The sequence below is a fragment of the Phascolarctos cinereus genome, unplaced genomic scaffold (genome assembly GCF_003287225.1).
Source record: "Phascolarctos cinereus isolate Bilbo 61053 unplaced genomic scaffold, phaCin_HiC Scaffold_4;HRSCAF=312, whole genome shotgun sequence".
Lineage (NCBI taxonomy): Eukaryota > Metazoa > Chordata > Mammalia > Diprotodontia > Phascolarctidae > Phascolarctos > Phascolarctos cinereus.
Genome location: NW_027555847.1, coordinates 154,648,183 through 154,669,295, shown reverse-complemented (window position 1 = coordinate 154,669,295; position 21,113 = coordinate 154,648,183). Strand labels below are relative to the sequence as shown.

Sequence of the window (21,113 nt, the reverse complement as noted above, 5' to 3'; positions counted from 1 at the left end):
TATGGGAAAACACATCCACCGGATGCCTGAAATCATTTCTGAGAGATAATCAAACATTGGTGACATATTTCCAGCTAGATTATGTATGAGGTGCACAAGGGACAAACAGAGGCAAATTTGAAAGTTTTCCCTTATTCCTTGGGATTTAAAAAATATTAGCCTCCAAGTAAATTTACCTTGTCACAATTGTCCTGTCCCCCAACTTTTAATTTGTTGACCAGGTGGTCCCAGTTAGCATTTGTATAACACTTTAAGGTTTTCAAGGTGCTTTACACATATTAATCTCATTCAGTCTTCACAACAATCTGGGAGGTAAGTGAAACTTCAATCAATCACACGATCATACAGCTTGAACTAGAAAGTCCATCCCATCCAATACCCTCATTTTACAAATAAGGAAACTAAGGCCCAAGGAGGTTAAATGACTTGCCTCAGGTTACTCAGACAGTACCAGAAATGTACATTTAAACCTAGGTGCTCTGACCCTAGAGCTAGTGATCAAAAGTTCCACTGTTATGATGTCTCTCTACCCAAGGTCACACAGCTATTAGGGCAGAACTTGAACTAGAACACGGTTTTTCCTTGCTTAAAAGGCTAGCTCTAGGAAAAAAAAAAAAAGGCTAGCTCTGGCTAGCCAAACTGGCTCCTATATGCTCACCTGGACAAAATATCAAAATGTTAAGCGTACAACAAAAGAATCAATTAAAAACCTTTCCTAGGTAAAAGATTGGGAACCAGTAACTCAATCACAACTGTATTTTTCCTTGTGCCTCCAAATTACATTCTATAATATAAACAATACATCCTACCATTATAGAATCCATTCTTGGCTTTCAGTAAGTTTTTCCATGTCTTTTATTCAATATGAAAGAAAATAAGTTGTAGAGTTTACAATACATATGCATATAACAAAGAGATAGATTTTTCATAAAGAAACTTCATTTGGAATCTAAACATTTTTTAGTATCATAAAGTTGTCAAATGTTTTGTCAGGACACAATTAGTGTGACCCTTGATTCTGTTTCTTGTCAACCTATAGTTTTATTCTCTGTATAGTTTTTGAAAAGACACCCATATATCATGTTTGGTTTCCAGTCTGTTTACATTTTCCCATCAGTATATCTATAAAGATCTCCTTTTCATTTCCAACTCCTAGCTTCCCTCAAATCCCAGCTAAAATCCCACCATCTGCAGGAATCCTTTCTAAATCCCCATTAGTTCCACTGCCTTCCTTCTATTATTTCCAATTTATACTTTATATAGCTCATATATAGTTACATAGCTTTTTGCAAGTTGTCTCCCACGTTAGACTGTAAGCTCCTTGAAGCCTTTTCTTTGTATCCCAGCACTTCGCCCAGTGCCTGGCCCAGAGTAGACATATAATACTTATTGACCGATTGATTGTTCCTTGCTTTGATTTGATTTGCAAGAAAGATTAAGAATCCTGATTCTCTGAGGCAAGTTGTTACAAATGGAATTAAGGTTATAAATTAAACCAAATGGAATTAGTTTAGTAAGAATGGGACAGGCTTTTCTCAGGGTATGCTGAAAATTTTGTAACCTCATTGATTAGAAATGATACAGATTTCAATTACATCATCTTGAATGATGTTGAATGAAAAGGCTTTTTGGCCCCAAACCTCATTCATTGGGTTTGGGTTGGTAGGAATTATTACCCCAATTTCACTTTCAAATCTTTCAGATGCATCATTACATCAATAGAAAGTCCCTCCCTTTCCCACTCACCTTGGTCTTCACCAAGTCTCTCTCCAATCCACATATTTACCACTACAACTTTGGAAGATTTCAATAGGATAATAGTTATTTGGCAAAAATTCCCCATATTCCCCCTGGAGCATTAGTAATCCCTACCCTATTCTAAATCTACTTCAATTGTTGCTTCTACTTGGCTAACATTCATTTCTTTTAATAGATAGATAGATAGATAGATAGATAGATAGATAGATAGATAGATAGATAGATAGATAGATAGATAGATATGGTTTATTGATGTATTTTTTATATCACCATATCTCTCCACTTCTCCCTCCCAGAAAGCCATCCCATAAAAGATAAAAGAAAAAGAGAGGAAAAAAATAACTGATACATTGAACACTGTGGCAGACACCTCCCACCTCTTAACAAAAAAAGTGGAGTGGGAGCCATTTGTTTCTTTCTACCTAAATTCTTTACTTTGTCTCTTTTTGTATTTTCACAGGTACCTAAAAAAGAAGTATGATGAGACTTGTGACTTCTTTAGGAAGCATAAAGCTGCAATCCAATACATCTTCTATGGCATTTTATTAGCAGGTACTTCAGTTGGGAGGGACACAAGCATCTTTTTCAGGTTTCAGTTGAAGGGCTGGGCTTCTAAGTGGGATGCCGAGGAAAACTCTTCACTTGTGCTAGAGGGAAAATGCATCCTATCCTTCAGAGCATCAAAAATGTATGTGGTCAAGATGCTCTTTGCCACACACACAAAGCATAGGGAAAGTGAACACAAGTTGTTCTCCTTGAAATTCCCAGTTTATGAGGCAACATGACATAAAAATGATTGAGAGGGATGTTATTGAAACTTCCTTAAGCTAACTACTATGCTTGCTGACATGGGCACTGAGTTGTAATAGTAGTTTTGATGGCGGTAACGTTGCTTTATTTCTAAGGCAAAGAAAACTAGTGGGAAATCTTCCCATCACTCTAAGGCAAAGCAATGACCTCTATTAAACAAGCTATTGTTAAGTGCCTACTATGTGCCTTAGTAGACTAGCTAGCCACTGGGGATACAAAGGCAAAAATGAAACAATCCTGCCCCTTCAGGAGATATATGTATATAAATGAATATATACAGAAAAGACACAAGAAAAATACAAGGTAAATTTATTGGGAGAGGATATCAACTAGCTATGTGGCTCAATGGATAAAGCACTGGGCCTGGAGTCAGGAAGACCTGAGTTGAAAACTAGTCTGAGACACTTATTAACTTTGTGACTCTGGGCATGTCACTTGACCTCTCAGCCTCCCTAAGAAGGGAAAAGAAATCAAGGGACTATAAGAATTTGTGAAGGTGAGGAAGGAATGCATTTTTGGCATGGAGGATGGACGGTGGAAACGCTAGACAGTAATTCTCATAATGCTGGGCAACTCTGTGGTGAAGTACATAGAGCACTGGGCTTGGAACCAAGAAGATTCATTTTCATGAGTTCCAGATCCAGAAAAAGGGAAGCCAGTCACTAGGCTAAACCCTGTGGATACAAATAGAAAAAGTAAAACAATACAAATAAATATGGAACGTGGAGATGCCAAGGGGCCATCTATTTTATAGTCTTGCTTTCAAATAGGTTCGTCCCTAAATGAACTCACAAATGAGAAGCATTCCTATTTTTAAGTACTTCCAGATTAGAAGATTTGACTTTCCAATGTTAAGCAACCCCTAGGAGATCAAATTTTATTCTACCCATGGCTTTTTCAGTCACTCTGGACTAATTACCTATCCTCCCTTCAACCTGGTTTCTGCCATCTGTGTTATTATGCCAAGCTACACCTGCTAAGCCTAACATTAGAATGAATAAACAGATCATGATGAAGAATCATTTGTGGTATTAATTGCTTCACAAAGGAAATAGCAAAGATCGCCCTCCCCACTTTGCTAGCTTTCAGGAGTTCACATGGTGAAAATAAATTAAAGTCCCCATTTGCATGAATGTTTAAAGACATACACATACACACAAAATATAGTTATCAAATATACATGTGTATATTTGATATATATTATATAGTTACCAAAGCTCTAAGTTAACAAGTGTTAAATTATCTAAAACTAGAAGCTACTAGATGTGCTAAGAACTAACATGAGTGCCTTCCCTTCCCAACCACAATGTCAGAACATCACATTTGACTGGCAACTTTTTACACTTCCCTAGCCTTTCCTCCACCCCTCACCCCCTAATCTAAAATAAAACTAAAAACATTAGAGTTGAATAACAGTTGAAAAACAGAAGTATTGGAGAACCTTGGATGAGGAGGACATGGGTTAAAGTGAGAAAAGTCTGAAGAATGGGAATGCTTCTGGTGAGAGTAGAGTCTAGTGGGGTCAAGCAGGGTGGGGTGGGGATGTAGCCCTTGAGAAATGAAGTGGTGGGTTGCTGTTGTTGTCGTTGTTTTAAGTTTGTCTCCTTGAGGCTTTCTTTTAATCAGATAAAGAAATCCCTTTTATGCTGTGTGACCCTGGGTAAGTCACTTAACCCCACTGCCTAAACCAAAAATAAATAAGCAAATAAATAAATAAATAAATGAATGAATGAATGAATGAATGAATGAATGAATGAATAAAAATAACAATAAAGAAATCCCTTTTATGGCAAAGTAAAAATAAAAACTGAAGTCATGTTAATGAACATCATTAAACTTCTTCTCCCCACCTAGGTTTGTTTTCAAAATAGAAGAGCTAAAATTTGTTTTTTTAAAAGTGTTGATTTGGGGCAGCTAGGTGGTGCAGTGGATAGAGCACCGGCCCTGAAGTCAGGAGGACCTGAGTCCAAATCTGGACTCAGACCAATCACTTGACATTTCCTAGCTGTGTGACCTTGGGCAAGTCACTTAACCCCAATTGCCTAAAAGCAAAAAATAAAAATAAAAATAAAAAAATAAAAGTGTTGATTTGATGATGCTGTTCATGCTGCTTTGCCAGCCTATTTTATGAACTTTAATTGCTTAGGCATGAAAAATGCTAGTCATGGCTCTGCCCTGCCTTAAGTGTCAAGTCATTATAGGCTTGGCATGGTGCCTACCTGTTCCCTGTATATGTGTAGAATAGTGTGTTCATTTCTTTCTTTGATAGGCTGTTTGGCTGTAGTTATCGCAGCTTGTGTGGTGAACTTTCACAGAGCCCTCCCACTTCTTGTCTTCACTGTTGCTGCCATATTCTTTGTCATTTGGGACTACTTGATAGCCAAATATGAAAGTCAGATTGCTAAGTTCTTGTCTCCTGGTGGCAGATTCCTGAACGAACATTGGTTCTGGTTGAAGTGGTAAGTATGGAACATCTTTCTATTGTTCAGGAGTGAGATTTCAGTGTAAAGTCACACATGTAGTTAATGTCTGAATCAGGAATCAGGATTAGTGCTCAGGTTTTCCCAAGTCTCTTTTGTTGGGGGATGGGGGTAGGAGGTGGGGATTTATGCTAGGAATTTCCTCCAGGGATGGAACCACAAATCCAGACCCAAAAGGTGATTAGATTCTAGAAGAAGTATCTCAAGGGAAATTGTGGAAATCGTACCATTTGGAGAGTTTCAAGTATGGATTGGCAAGCTATCTGTCCTGTCTTCTACACAAACCTACTTAGAGGGGGAAAACTGGACAGCTAAGCTCTTGGGATCTTTTCCAAATCCCTGATTCTGTAAAAACAAAACATTGGTGTTACCCATTCCATACAGGTGACACACAGGAAAGTCAGTGATTGGGTGTTTCCTTTTCTAATCCTTCAGATTAAGAAAGGGCATATGATATGGGAGGAAACTCCCTGAGTGATTTGCTCATGTAAATACACCCATGGAGGTGGTGTTTGTCTATAACAAATTCCTCCACCTGAGGGTGCTAATACTGTTAGCATTAATTAAGTGTTTGGACAAGTTACCAGCCTGTCATTCCTCGGGGCAAAATGAAAAATTCTTCAAAAGTTTGGCTGTCATTTGAAAATATATCAAGTCATCTCAACCCTCTTTCCTTTCCCTTAGGCTGATATGGATCTTGCTGATTACAGGAGTCATTTGCTGGCTAATTTTTGACACAGCCAAGCAGGGAACCCAGTCTTTGGTGTCCTTTGGTGGGCTTGTGTTCTATGTTCTCCTGATGCTAATATTTTCTAAGTACCCAACTAGGGTAAGTACTAAGGAAATATTTGCATTCATTTTAATCTCTTGTCTACATTTCAGGCACTTGGCCTTTATGGCATTACATATAAAGTACGTATTGGGTGCTTTAAAAAAAAGTTTTATTTATTTTCTTACAGCACTATCATTTCTTTTCTTTTCTTTTTTTTCCTTTTTTTTTTTTTTGGTGAGGCAATTGGGGTTGTGACTTGCCCAGGGTCACGCAGCTAGTAAGTGTTATGTGTCTGAGGCTGGGTTTCAACTCAGGTCCTCCTGACTCCAGGGCCAGTGCTCTATCCACTGCGCCACCTAGCTCCCCACCACCATCATTTCTTAATGACTCTTCTTTCACTTCTCTTTCCCCCACAGAACCCTCCCTTTTAACAAAGGAGAATGGCTAAGTGAAAGAAATCATGGTCATGGTTTCTATATTGGGAAGAGTAAGAGGATTTCTCTAACAGGGAAGAGAATGAATCCCCAGAGCATATACTGTCACATAATCACAAACACAAGGGATTTTCAATCCAAAGGAAACAAAAGCTTTGCAGTGATCCAAATTCTTCCATGTAGTCCTTGACTATCACAAACATTGTCTGAACTGCCAATCAGTACTATTCCCTTAGTTCTATATTTTGGAGCTAATCAAGTCTTTGGATAGTGAAATAGGAATGAATCATCAAGGCTGAACTTCAATCACATTATTATTCTCAGCTTGTTACAGTAGAGAAAACAGTCCTGGACTTGGGAACTTCAAGTTCCAACACTACTATTTACTGCTTATGTGAGCTTGAGCAAGTCACTTAACCTTCATAGGCCTCAGTTTCCTCGTCTGAAAAATGAGGGGGTTGGATGAAATGCTCTTCCAGCTCTAAATATAGGATCTTATGGAAGTTGGCAAATGAAAACAAAACTCTGCCACAGAGAATGAAGGCTATATGGTATCAGACTGCTTCCAGAGTGAAGCACTCATGATGGAGCTGACATGTGAGATATGATAAAGCCAAGCCACAGCTCCCCTTTATTAATTATTTTCCCACTTTTTCACTTGTTGGCACTTGGACTTCCCATATTTTATTGCTCACTTATGCTACCTGACCAGTTATTTCCAGTGATATATGTCTTTGATGTCCTATATTCCACTTTTGATGTAACTCATCTTGGTTGATATAGTGCATCCTACTTATCACGCACCATGCATCTTTTCATTGCCCTTTGGATCATCTGTACTTCTGAGTCTACTAAGATCATGATATTCCTTGATTCCAGCCATAAGGCATAAAAGGGAAAATATTGGTATTAAAGAGATGAACTTTGGCAGAAGAGAGGAGCTTGAGATCCCTGCAAACACTGTGCAGTCTCCAAGATGCTATCTAACCTAATCTCTTCCTCCAGTTCAGTTCGTTGCCCATCGGCAACATGCAGTCAAGATTTGAGCATTTATGAATTAACTTACTGGTTGCCCCTCCAACTTCATGTCATAATGTGGGCATTAGGCATTCTTCATTGTATTTGCTTTCCTCATTTACTTTAATTTTGCTGGATGGCTGATCTCTTGAGTGAACAATGAGGAAGTCGAGTAGTGTTATGAACCCCAAGGCGATCAATACAATCTCTTCCGTACACAGGAATATCTTGGCAATCTCAGGCATCTAGAGAATGTATTTCTTTTCACTATGACCTTGACTAACACCAAATAAAACAAGCATTTCCATATATGAAGTAGAACAAAGAGAATTGTACTGCGTCTCTAATATGTATGGCTTGCTTTTCCTTATAACTATGTAATACATTTAATTTGGGATTTTCACAGAACATTTTTCTTACTGAGATCACCTTTTGGGGGAGCATATATTTCTCTATTTTCTGCTTGCCTTGAGGTTGTTAAACCAACTTATCTCTATGGTTGTATTTTCATTGAATCTTACATGTTCTCATGTTGTAGGAGAGCCCGTAAGATGGTATTTTACTATGTAGGTCAAAAGCTTTTGGGGGTGGGGGGCATGGAAATAATCAACAAATCACTCAACCATAAAATATTCTCTACATGTTTCCTCAGTTTTGTGACTATTAAAAATGCCCTGCTGTGGAAAATCAGCTGCAAAATACTACCTGTTTCCTTTTCATATTTTCAAGGATTTCCTCAATGCATGCATAGACTCTTCTTATCAAGATCTCATAGAAAGGAAAAAGTAATTATTGATCTTTTTGGCCATCATGCCATCCATGTTCTTTTTCTTTTTTGGTATCTTCTCCTCTTTGGGAGCTGTTGTAATTGTGTGCAGTATTTTCTTATCTTTATCCTTTCTTCTAACTTGTTGGCTAAGTTTTGACTTTTGCTCTAACTACTCTGATCTGATTTCATTGGCTTTTAAATGACTCCTATATTTGTGACCAGTCATTTCCTATCTGTTAAGCTCTAGTCAGTTTCATTTTTATGATATCAAACTTTCTTCTTTAAAGAAAGCATTCATGTCACATAGTTATATGGCTTCTGAGTAAGAAAAGTGAAATAATAAAGGAAAATAAATCTTGGGCTCTTTTTCATTTCTTAATATAATGAACTATGTTTTCCAACATTTTCTATTTTTCGGAATTCATTCTTTTCACCCTTCTGTTCCAGAGATCCATCCTATATAACACAGAACCCAGTTTAATTCCTAAGATTTCTCTACTTCTTCATCCTTTATCATGTTGGTACATTTGCTGCAATTATCTTTATGGCCTTGTTGCTTATCCTCCCCATGAGTGCTTCAAGGCAAAATGACCAAGGTCTCTCGAAATGAAGTTTCCCGTTGCTTTTGGGCTTCAGATGTAGCCTCCGCCACCACCTGCCACTTTTAAAAAGACAGGGTCACCTTACAATGAGTCACTGAAGTAAAATGTTTCTCTTCATTTCTAATTGTCTCAGTGTTCCAAATGTTCCATTACTGGCTTTCTTTGCCCATCCTTGGATTCATTTGCTGTTTCTCCTGATATGTATACACCTTTCTGAAATAGTTCCTCTCTGTTCCATCCTAGTTTTTAAAGGGTCTCCCACATATTCAAACATATAGCAGGGAGAGAAACACACATGTGCTCCATACATTGGTCGTGTATTATTGCCTTTCCATTTTCAAGACAGGAGAAATGGCCATGCTTATATGACAATTAAAAATGAGCAGGAAGTCAGGTTCATTCTCAGTGAACTGATGGGGATTTTCATGACATGTCATTGGTGTGGAAAAGTGGAATGGTATAGTAGGTAAAGAGTTAACTTTGGAATCAGGACGACTTAAGTTTAAGTCCCACTTTTGACATATACTACCTGTATGACCCTGAACAAGTTTTATAAACTCTCAGTAGGCCATGCCACTAAGCAGTAAAACAGCTGATGTAAATTAGTAGAGGGCATTTCCTCCTCAGGAATTTCCTAAACCAATGCAATCACAGATTCAAAAGTACTGAACGATGTATTTTTATCTTTCATTCTAAGTTACTAAATCAAATTTTGATTTTTGAGGTGAAAATTTCATGATGGCCCTTGAATAATCATTTTTGTTCTTGTTCTTTCTTTTTTTCAGTCACATCTGACTCTTCACGACCTCATTTGGGGTCTTCTTGGCAAAAACTGAAGTGATTTTTCCAGCTCATTTTGCAGATGAGGAACTGAGGCAAACAGTGTTAAGTGACTTGCCCAGGGTCACACAGCTAGCCAGATTTGACCTCACTATGAGTCTTCCTAACTGTAGGCCCTGCACTCTATCCACTGTGCCATCTGACTGTCCCCAGAGTAAACACATCTGTTAGTAATACAAAACCAAGACTGGTAATCACTTGTTGGTGCCAAAGTTAGACATGGTCTTGGTAAGTTTATTACTTCTTGGGATTGCAGTCTTGAAATTTAGGGAATCTGGGACAATTTGGTAAACCAAAAACTAATGGCTTTATTTAGGAAAGTTCTCCAAAGGGTAAATCATAAAGAACCACCCCAAGTCAGGTTCTGCCAGGGTCGTTACATTCTGTATCTTCCTTGACAATTATATTTTCTGGCTCTATCAAACATGACAGCTGAAAGTCAGCCCCATGCCAGTTTGAGAATGCAAGGTGTCATCTTGAACCCCTTATTATAGCATATCTATCCTAATAAGACGAACGTTTCTGGTTCTTTTATACATAGGTGTTCTGGAGACCTGTCTTTTGGGGAATTGGATTACAGTTTATTCTTGGTCTTTTCATTCTAAGAACTACACCTGGATTCCAGGCATTCAATTGGTTGGGGAATCAAGTAAAGGTAAGGTCGGATTCAATGCAGGTCATGTTTAACTATCAGGCCTAAGGGTTTTTTCCCCTAATTCAACAAGCATCTTTTTCAGTGATTGATTTTTAAAGCAAATTTTATTGCTATCTTTACTCTAGATTTTCTTGGAGTATACAGACTCAGGAGCCATATTTGTCTTTGGTGAGAAGTATGCAGACCATTTCTTTGCTTTTAGGGTAAGAACCACCACGTTTTCCATGTAACTCAATCCAGAGCTATAAATTTATTTTTATTTGTTTTAATTGATAGAAGGGCACTAAACCCAACTAAGTCTTTCTTCGGCAACCAAGCAATGGCTATAGAAATACCTTTTCATTGATAATGTATATGTATATATTTATTTGTTATCTTTTTTAAAAATTTCTTTTTCCAATTCATTGATCTCTTCTTTCTCTATTTTATTCATGTAAGCATTTAGAGATATAAAACTTCCCCTAAGAACTGCTTTCACTGCATCCCATAAGTTTTGGTATGTTGTCTCATTATCATCATTCTCTTGAATGAAGTTATTGATTGTTTCTATGATTTGTTGTTTGAGCCACTCATTCTTTAGGATTAGATTAGTTTCCAATTAATTTTTAGTCTATCTTTCCATGGTCCTTTATTAAATATAATTTTTATTGCATCATGATCTGACAAGGATGCATTTAATATTTCTGCCTTTCTGCATTGGATTGTGAGATTTTTATGCCCTAGTACATGGTCAATTTTTGTGTATGTGCCATTTACTGCTGAGAAAAAAGTATATTGCTTTCTATCCCCATTCAATTTTCTCCAGAGGTCTACCATAACTAACTTTTCTAAAATTCTATTCATCTCCTTAATTTCTTTCTTCTTTATTTTTGGGTTAGATTGTTTCAAATGTGTTTCCTGTAAACAACATATTGTAGGATTATAGTTTTTAATCCATTCTGCTATCTGCTAATGTTTTATGGGAGAGTTCATCCCATTCACATTTACAGTTATGATTACTATCTGTCTTTCTCTCCATCCTATTTCCCCCCATTTATGCTTTTCTTTCTTCTTTCTCCCTTTCTCTCCTCCCTAGTGTTTTGCCATTGACCACTGCCTCCCTCAGTCCCACCTCCCATCTGTTAGCCCCCTCCCTTTTCTTTCCCCTTTTCCCTCCTACTGCTTTTAGGGCAGGTTAGATTTCTTTACCTAACTGATTATGTTATTCCCTCTTTGAGCCAAATCCAATGAGAGTAAGGTTCAAACAGTGCTCATCTCCCTCCCTTCTTTTCCTCTATCATTACATGTATATATTTAAAACCTGTTTTGGGCGATCAGCCAAGTAAATTATTTTTATCTAATTGGATTTCTCTTATATTTTGTCTGCAAAGAGACACTGAGGGTAGGATAACTCCATCTTTTTTTTTTAAATTTGGAAAATACTAATACTCCTTCATGAACAGCTGCCTCATAAAGAACAATTTTAAACAATGTCATAATTCCATGATTGAGATAAATAGCCCCTATAAATTTCTACTCTTATAGTTTGCCATTTCTTAACCAAAAGGGTATATGGTTTAACTTCAGTCCTCTGGAACCAATATTAACCTCTGTGTTTGACTGGATTATGTTGTCTTCCTTCCTGCTATTGTACATATTGTATATACTATTCTTGTATTGTAATGTCATTGTGTGTATTGTTCTTTGTTCTTCTCTCCTGTCTCTGCCTCACATCATTCAAGTTATTCCTCTGCATAGGTCTCATTCACCCTTACTTATGACATAATAATATGCAATTACTTCCAATTACTTGGGGGGAAGTGTGCAATAATGCCTCAATTGTTTTACTTTGTTCTTGTTGTATTATGAATGACTTGAAACATGTTTATATGATTATTGGTGCATTGTTTGTGATTTCATCAGTTTAAGGCACACCTGGGAAGGAACTTTATCTCCCAATGTAAATTGGCATCTTCTCTGTATCTATTAGAAAGTGCCAGGGACCCTGAAAGGTTTAGTGGCCTGTGCAGTTACACATTGTCACTGCCAGGCTGGAATGTTTTTCAAAGAACCATTTCTCAAATATTTTTCTTCTCAAGCCTCTTCTGAAAACCCAGGAAGATACTTACGCAAGTATGTCTCTCTCTTTTATCCCATTTTTTTTTCCTTTTCCTGTGAGGCCTCTCCTGGAGGGAGAGAGAAATTGTTTATTTCTGTTGAACACATATGACATAACAGGTTCCCCTGCATCATAGAACAAAAAGGACAATAGTCTACCCTACCCCATCATAAAGGGAAAATACCCTTAAGTTAGCCAGATTCAGTCTGTTTTCCTTTCTCTTCATGAAAGTTCCCTGTTCTAATAATAGTTCCCTGATCTAAAAGATCAGTTACTGCTAGCCTCAAATGACAGTCAGTCATGTAGGGTTAAAAACTGTCCAACCTATAATATAAGAAAATGAGGCAGAGCTCTGAGCCAAAGGTGTTTTATTAAAGGGTCCCTCTGATGAAGTGGACCTCAGATCTTCCTCACAATCTGAGATGCTCCCTTCCTCTATGGCCTTATTTTTATAAGGTTTGATACCTAACACTCTGGAAAGGCTACACAAAATACAGAATTGCATTGGTTGGTAGACTTTGTTTTGATGATCAAAAATGATATATCAGCCCAAAACTGGGGAGTCTCAGTTTGGGTTAGGCATCTCCATTGACTAGGTGGTCATAAGATGCTCACCTGCTCACATAGGACAAGATAGAGTGGTCCAGAGATACAAAAAGAAGTTGGAGGATATTCCATGTAATTGGGCCACCTCTACCATGCTGGGATTGGTCCTCATGACAAGGAAAAACAAGGGCCTCTAGTTAGCTTCTTATGATTAAGCAAGTGAACTTACAATCTGCAGTTCATAACTTTGGGGCCTCATATATAGAACTTATAATCACTAGCCCTGTGGAATCATGTCAAACTGATCAATACTGATTGGAATAGAGTAGGGGTGTAAATGAATCAATTCTCAGTCATACAGACTAAAAGAACTCTGACTGGAAGACCACTGTTCTAGACACCACCCAGACCTTATGAGCATGAACAGTAAGAAAAAGAAGCATTTAGATTTAGATGACCTGTTCAAATTCTACTCATCTAACTGCCTGTGTGACTTTTGGACAAGTTATTTTACTCACTGGGTTTCCTTATTTGAAAAATGAAACAGTAGGACTAAATGACCCCTAATTCCTACCAGCTCTGAATCTATGATCATACGGACCCTTCGTTTCCCAATCCTTCTGCCGGTACCCCTCCCGCCAGGACTGTTGTGAGGATACAATGTGATATTTATAAAGGACTATATAAATGCTAGCTATCATTATAACCTCCTAACCTGGTAAAGGTACCTAAACTCTAGCATTTTGATATTAATGAAGACCAACTCTTAAAAAATTTGCCTTGTCTGATATTAATGGTCAGGCTGTATGTGGGAAAACTAGAAGTACTGATCCTGCTGGGTTATAGTAACTAGATACACTACATTTTTTTTCATAATTCAGAGGTCCATATGATTGGGTATTTGAGAAGTCCAAAATGAGACACGAATCCTTAGTAACTGGACAAATTAAATTGTTTCATCACTGCCATCCTCATAAGACCTGCAGGTCAGCAAAAGCCACATTCCTATCAATTCAACAAACTAGCAAAAAGCTGAGTAAACCCAAAGATGCTAATGGAAAGTTTAATCAACCTGAAACTCAATTAAAATCTCTTGTACATGTCAAACTTTCTGCTTTTGACAATAAAGAATAGCTAATACTCTGATGAGATGACTGGTCTGGCTTTCCTGTTGACAAGCCAGATGAGTGATTTTCATATAATAGATGCCAAGAAGTGTTAAGTGCCTCATGCACTCTTTATACTGGGGTAGGGTGCTGTTTCTGTAGGACTGTAGAGTTTTGAGGTGGAAAAGACTTTAGAAGTCATTGAGTACAATTCCCCTCACTTTACAAATGAGGAAACAAAGACCCAGAGGCGGTCCAAGTTGACACTGAGAGTAAGTAGTAAAGCCCAAATGCAAAACCAGATCGTTTGACTCCAAATCTATTACTCTTTCTATGACCCCATACTGCCTCACCAGGAAAGATCGTTTCTCATATTTGTCAGAGCCCACCAATGGGCAGCTAAAAACTGAACAAAAGGAGACTGTGGTCTGCAAATAAATTAAGCACTGAAATTTCTTCATGAAGGACGGGTGCTATTTTTATACTCGTACCATAGGGGACTCCACTGCTAGATGGGCACAATGGGTAGAATGCCAGGCCTACAGTCAGGAAGACCTGAGTTTGAATCGAGACTCAGTCACTTACTAGCTGTAGAATCCTGGTCAGGTCACTTAATCCTGCTTGCCAAAGTTTCCTCACCCGCAAATTGAGCTGGAAAAAGAAATGGCAAAGACATGGCTTTCCCAAGTGGAAAATGACTAAAAGTGACTGAAACAACAACGCATGATATCAATTATACACGTGAGGTCATGAGATACCTATTTCCATATTAGCCATGTTGCAAAAGAAAAAAAAAAAGGCAAGATAAACAAAGTAAGTGAAAAAAGTATGCTTCACACTGAACAGCTAGATAGATGCTCATCCAGTATTATCTGAGCTTTGTGACCTATGTGATTTTCAGTTTCATCATCGGTGAAATACAAGAGGTCATGTTTATACTAGTAGCCTCCTAACATTATTAGGAGGAAAATGTGCTTTACAGTTTATGGTGTTATATGAATGAGAATTAGTGCTTAAATGAGCCCTTGGACTAGATGCTATCTAGGGATCCTTCTAGATCCAACACCATTGACCAAGACTAATTACTGGAAATAATGAACCCCCTGAAGGGGTTGCATGTATCCAAATCCACCCTATTTGAAAGCCATAATTATGTAAAACATCTTAAATGGTTCCAAAATATCCAATGCAAATTTAAATAATGCCACCACTTCAGAAGATTGATTATTTGCACTAATTAGGACCTAGATTTTAAAGTGGTAGTTTGTTACTGATCACCTACAAGCATTTGGCTCTCTATATTATTTCCATTTTAAAGATGAGGAAACTGAGATCAGATTGGGAAAAAAAAATGTTATTCAAATCTTTAAAACAGATCAGAGAGGTCAGGTGACTTGTCCATCATAAGCAGAACCCAGGTTCTTCCTGACTCCAAATCCCACATTCTACTGACACCACACTGATATACCAGTCTCAAAGTTCTATACATAACTGCAAAGAAACTGCAGAGAAAAGGAATACTGATTCTTAGAACACTGTGCTCACTTGAGGCTCTCAAATTTCACAGCCTCAGACAGTGCAATTCCCCCTTTCCAGGGAACATACAAAGGAAAGACAGAATCAACTTGACTAGGTAACAAAGTTTACAAATCAGACTCAGAGATGGGCATACTTTTTTTTCCCTTTTAGGCAATTGGGGTTAAGTGACTTGCCCAGGGTCACACAGCTAGTAAGTGTTGAGTGTTTGGTCTGAGGTCGGATTTGAACTCAGGTCCTCCTGACTTCAGGGCCACTGCTCTATCCACTGCCCCAAGATGGACATACTTAAACATATCGGGATTTGGCTAACCTTGGAACTCAAAGGTGAGTTCCAGGTTGGAGAAATTACTATGGACCACAAGAAGTTCCTATAAGTAATCTAGGGAGCAAGCCTGGCATGTAGATCAAAGTAGGAATCTTACTTGTACCTGATTCCAGTGTGGAGATTTAGGATACAAGTCTAGTTCAAGTTCAAAGTAGAATCCAGTATTGGAGAGGGAGGAAGGGATAGCTGTCTCCTGATTTGGCTTGCACCAAGCAACCTCACTCTCCAAGATAAGTTAACCTTGAGATACTATCAGGTAGACCTAGCTCTGCCACTTAAATAGCTCTGTGACCATGGACAAGTCATTTAACCTTACTGAGACTCAGTTCCCTTATCCTTACAGATGGGCATAAAAACAACTGTGGCACTTATATAGAGAAAGTGCTTTGCGACTTTGTAAAGCAGCATGTGAATTTCAACTATTACATATTGTACCAATCAAGGTAATGCTAAGAACTTCTACTTTGAGAGCCTTTTGTTTCACAAGATACTTTCCTTACAATGACCCTATGATTTAGTATTACAAGTATTACTCTCTTATCACAAAAGGAGTTATAAGTAATGGATCAGGGACCAGTCTTGAGAGCATAGGATCATAGATTTTGGAGCTAGCAAGGACTTCAGAGACCATCTATGCTAACTCCAATGTAGATAATAGAGATTAAGAAACTGAGACCTAGGGAAATAGCCACACAAATATTAAGCTCAAAGGCATGGTTTCAGCATTCTTTTCACTGTCTCCCAACTCACAGTCTCCCGTTGTTCTTGCCACACACTAGGCTGGCTGCCTTCCTGAAATGAGAAAAATCTCTGGGCAACATACATAAATTATGAGTACTAAAACTATTCAATCCTCAACATTTTTTATTGCTACAAGAAAATCTTTACCCACACCACAAATGATAAAGGCTATTTTCTTAAAAGAACTTTAAACACATATTATTTCATTTGGTCTCCTAACATCCAAGTATAATAACTGAGAAAGGCACTGCTGTCCCCATTTTATAGTTGGGAAAACTGAGGGAAAGGGGGCCAACCAACACAGCAAGTTAATGGAAAAGATAGGACTGGAGTCAAGATTTCACAAGTTTCATGTCCTATTCACTCAAATACAGTATGCCACTCTTTTCAAGATACCACCAGGATTTTCACCTGGCACTCTTTTCAATAGAAAAAGAAAAGGAGTTTGGGTTCTAGGACTACAGGCTATCTATCCTTCATCTTCAAGCACCTTAAAATTTGAGAAACTTCATTTCTTTTCTTACCTTACAAGAATAAAAATTTTTTAAAAAACACAAAAGGGTTATGGAGAATGTAAGAAGAAAGCTTCCTACTCGCTGCCGTGATGTTAATTTCTCAGTATACATACTCCCAGGCCATCAAACATCATTGCTAAAGCATTTTTCTTTGTTCCAGCAGCTTCCCTTCTCTGTCCTGCAGCACAGCTGTGCCTAAAACAATGAATGGCAAGGGGGAAAGGCTAGACAAGTATTTAGCCTAACCAGAAGAGATAGATGGGTTTGTTTGTTGTTTTTTGTTTTTCAAGAGAGAAGCAAACTGGCCACAGGCCAGATGGACTCAGATTGGGATGGTTATTTTTAAGTCAGAATGCTCGGACCTATTAATTCAGTGACCAGCTTTCATCAATAATCACCTCCCCTCCCCCCAGCCTCTTCACCTCAGAAACCTACCCTCCACTGGGAGAGAATGTCAATATTGAACAATGATTCAAAAGTGGCAGTTTGGGGTTTTCACATTTCCTTCATTATTAACATTTATTAGGGTAATCGTGTGTCATTTTAAAAGCCTATTTCCTTTATAAGTTTAGAGTTTGACACCAAATGAATCTCCTTGCCTTCTTTTCATCTGATTTTACCTTTTTACACAAAATAATAAGGCCCTCACCCTAAATGTTGGATGTTCCTGGTCAAAGACCTGAAAGGAATTAACTTCAGAATAGAGCAATTAGGATAGTTAATTACCTATTTTCTAGCTTATAAAGGATGTTTCCTCCACTGGTGGTCTACACACATATTGTTGGGAGGGTGGGGAAGGATTTTGTTTAGGTTACTGCTCATGTTGAAGTTGTATCCCAGTTGAAATTTAAAGATAAGCACTCAATGGAACTGTCCATGGTTTCGAAAATATTCCACTTGCCCATTAAAATCAGGGTTATAAAAGGCATAGAGAGTGCGAATTCTGAATAATGGAAAAAATGCCTTTTAATAATATATGTTATTAATATACGTTTTTCTCAATTATAGGGAGTGCTTCCAAATATGCTGTCCTGGATTTGGTCATTTGTGCATCTGTTACTTTCCCTGACCATTCATTCAGCTGGGAGAATGGCATGTGTTAATAGCTTCATGGGAGTTACACAAACTAGAAATGATGACCTGAAGAAATACACTTGGAAAAATTTCATCAGGCATCCCCTTGTCAAAGTTTATTCTCATTCATGTGGAGCTCAGCTAGTTGCAAAAATAATGTAAAGTTTTGCAGAATGGTGTACTGGTGAAATTCCATTGTAGCAAAGGGTTCTGTATGTAACAAAGCAAAGCAGATTCAATGGCTTAACCTATGGTGAAGAGGAATAGTTTGTCTGACCTGGTTATATTAAATTCCCCAAAGCATCTTTAGTATAGCAGAAAGAGCATTGGCTCTGAAAATAAAAAAAAACGATCTGGGTTAAAATCTCACTTCTGTTGGCTTACTAGCTGTGTGACCTTAGGCAGTCACTTAACCTCTCTGGGTCTTAGTTTCCTCATCTGTAAAAAAAAAAGGGGGGGGGACTTAGATAATGGTCTCTGATGCTCCTTCCAGCCCTATTTCTTTAATCCCTATAAGGAGAATTGGGGGAGGGGAAGTACATTTGGTGTGGAACAGGGAGGTAAGGTAATAGTCCTATATTCTGTCCTGATCAAATCATGTCTGTGATATTCTAAGGAAGACATTGGCAAGCCAGAAAATATTTTGAAGAGGAGATGGAGAGTGGGTCAGTGGAAAGAGTGTTGACTTTGTACTCAGGGGACTCAAATTGAAATCCCTGCTCTGGCACTTACAATATCTGTGCCATTCTGCAAGTCACTTATTCTTTTTGGGCCTCAGTTTACTTATGTGTAAAATGAGGTTGGATGGATCCATTATCCATCCTTTCCAACCTAATCTGTGATCCTACATCTCTAAAATCTGTACTACTGCATAATTCCTATACCAATGAAATAAAACAAAAAAACCCCAGGCATCTAAAACTGGGGTTCTTAACCATTTCACAGTCAAGGACCTCTTTGATAATCTGATGAAGCCTATGGGCCCCTTCTCAAAAAAATTTTAGACACAGAAAACACCCAGAATTTCAAAGGAAACAAAGTATATGCAAATGTATTTTCCAACTATTTTAAAAAAACATTCACAGACACTCTGAAACTGAGGGGTTCATGGCCTCAGGTGAAGAACCCCTGCTCCAAAGCATCTTTAAGAAAGTTATTTCCCAATGAAGAAGCAAATTAACTCAATCATATTTTTGCTTTTGTTTTTGCACTAGGTCTTGCCAATAGTGGTCTTCTTCAGCACAGTGATCTCCATGCTCTATTACCTTGGATTCATGCAGTGGCTCATTAGAAAGGTAAATGCAGGTTCTGTCAAGTGTCAGCATGGCCGCTTCAAACTGCGTCTTTCAGGGGAAACACTTGAAGTGCTGTCTTGCCAAGTTTTTGTATTTCTAAAGTACCATAGTACTGAGGTGAAAGGAGACTTGGGAGATAGGACTTAAGTGCCAATACATGTATGTAGATGTTTAGAAATTAAAATGTAGAATGTGGCTTTAACAACCAAGGGTGTCAAGTATTTCTATGAAATAAAGAAGAGGTATTACTGCTAAACTGCCTCTGTTTGTCCAGAATCCTCCCCCAGGAATTCTTTCCTGGATGAGTTACTGTTGATTAACTTTGACTTGTAGCAAGTGCAAGTGTTCACTGGTCCAACTCAAACCAACTCACCCTGGAAGCCACAACAATGAGCAGAATTCCATGGATCAGGAACAACCCCAACCATTTCCCACATGATCCAGGAAGTTCCCTCGGTTCTACTCTCACAAAAAGGAGCCTGATGACCTTAGATGACCCATTGCCAGGCTTCTGGTCATTGTTAGATTTCTAACTTGTAGCAAACAGTTGGCTGGGTTAAAGCCATTTAAAGAAGCAGGCCATCCATGAAATGAAAACAGTGAGTATGGAGAAAACAATGAGTATGGAAGCCCTTTCCTTCTGGATCAAACATGCAGAAGTCAGCAATTCTCAGGATAATTCTATCTTTAAGTAGCTTAAGCATTTTCTTCTACAATCTCCTTTGCTGGATTTTTTTTTTTTGATCAGCAAATACTTCCTTTAGAGATTTCTTTCTCCCCTCCCTTATAGGTTGGATGGACAATGCAGGTTATCCTGGGATCATCTCCTATCGAATCTGTAGTTGCTGCTGGCAACATATTTGTGGGACAGGTAAGTTACAGCTCCAAAAATGGGCATCATCTTTCTGAGAGGTTTAATTTTTTGAGGATGTCAGAAATTTTAAAAAATGTATACACACCCATTTTTGTGTATATTTGTTTAAACTTTCAGAAGGATTTCAGAAAATCAACGTACTTGGCATCTACAAAGTCTAGTTTCCTTACAATGAGTCATACCACTTTTAGCAGCTTAAACACTTTTAGCTAAGAGTAGGATTAGGAATTAATGCATATTGGAATCTGTGGACTCCTAGATTGTCTTGTTATCATTAGTTAAAATGTGTTTAGGAACATAGAATTTTAGATTAGAAAGGAACCTTAGAGTTCACCTAGTCCTTGCTAGTTTTTTCTGCAAATGAATGTTGTTTATCATCTTTATAATCTGGAATTACTGAGAGGGAAGATGAATTATTCAGGGTCACACAGACAATATTTTTCAAAGGCAACATTTGACACCTCTTCCTCCTAATTCCCATGTCAGCTCCCTATGTACTCTGCCATACTGCCTCTTTGCACACAGTGCTGTTTTTTCAGTTGTTTCAGTCATGTCTAACTTCTTGGCAAAGATACCGGAGTGATTTGCCATTTCCTTCTCCAGCTCATTTTACAGATGAGCAAACTAAGGCAAACAGGGTTAAGTGACTTGCCTAAGGTCACACAGCTAGTAAGATTTTAATTCAGCTCTTCCTGACTTTAGGTCCCGTGCTCTACCCACTGCACATAGTAGGCCCTTAATAAATGATTGTTGAATGAATGATCTTGCCCTAAAAGTTTGTATCACTGTGATATAAACCAGAACTTCCAAAAACCTCATGATGTTTAAGCATCCTTAAAATATTTAGTACAAACTGCTTCCAT

The 21,113-nt window shown here is 38.0% G+C and overlaps 1 protein-coding gene across 1 annotated transcript in view; it reads left to right on the top strand.

The window, feature by feature from the left end:
* SLC28A3 (solute carrier family 28 member 3) overlaps positions 1 to 21,113 on the top strand; it is a 104,555-nt gene that overhangs the window by 45,416 nt on the left and 38,026 nt on the right. Inside the window, exons 4-10 of the mRNA XM_020967003.2 lie at positions 2,219 to 2,310; positions 4,838 to 5,027; positions 5,733 to 5,877; positions 10,024 to 10,137; positions 10,263 to 10,340; positions 19,296 to 19,376; positions 20,167 to 20,247. Of these exons, the coding sequence (XP_020822662.1) occupies positions 2,219 to 2,310; positions 4,838 to 5,027; positions 5,733 to 5,877; positions 10,024 to 10,137; positions 10,263 to 10,340; positions 19,296 to 19,376; positions 20,167 to 20,247 (781 nt within the window). The remainder of the gene's footprint in view (positions 1 to 2,218; positions 2,311 to 4,837; positions 5,028 to 5,732; positions 5,878 to 10,023; positions 10,138 to 10,262; positions 10,341 to 19,295; positions 19,377 to 20,166; positions 20,248 to 21,113) is intronic.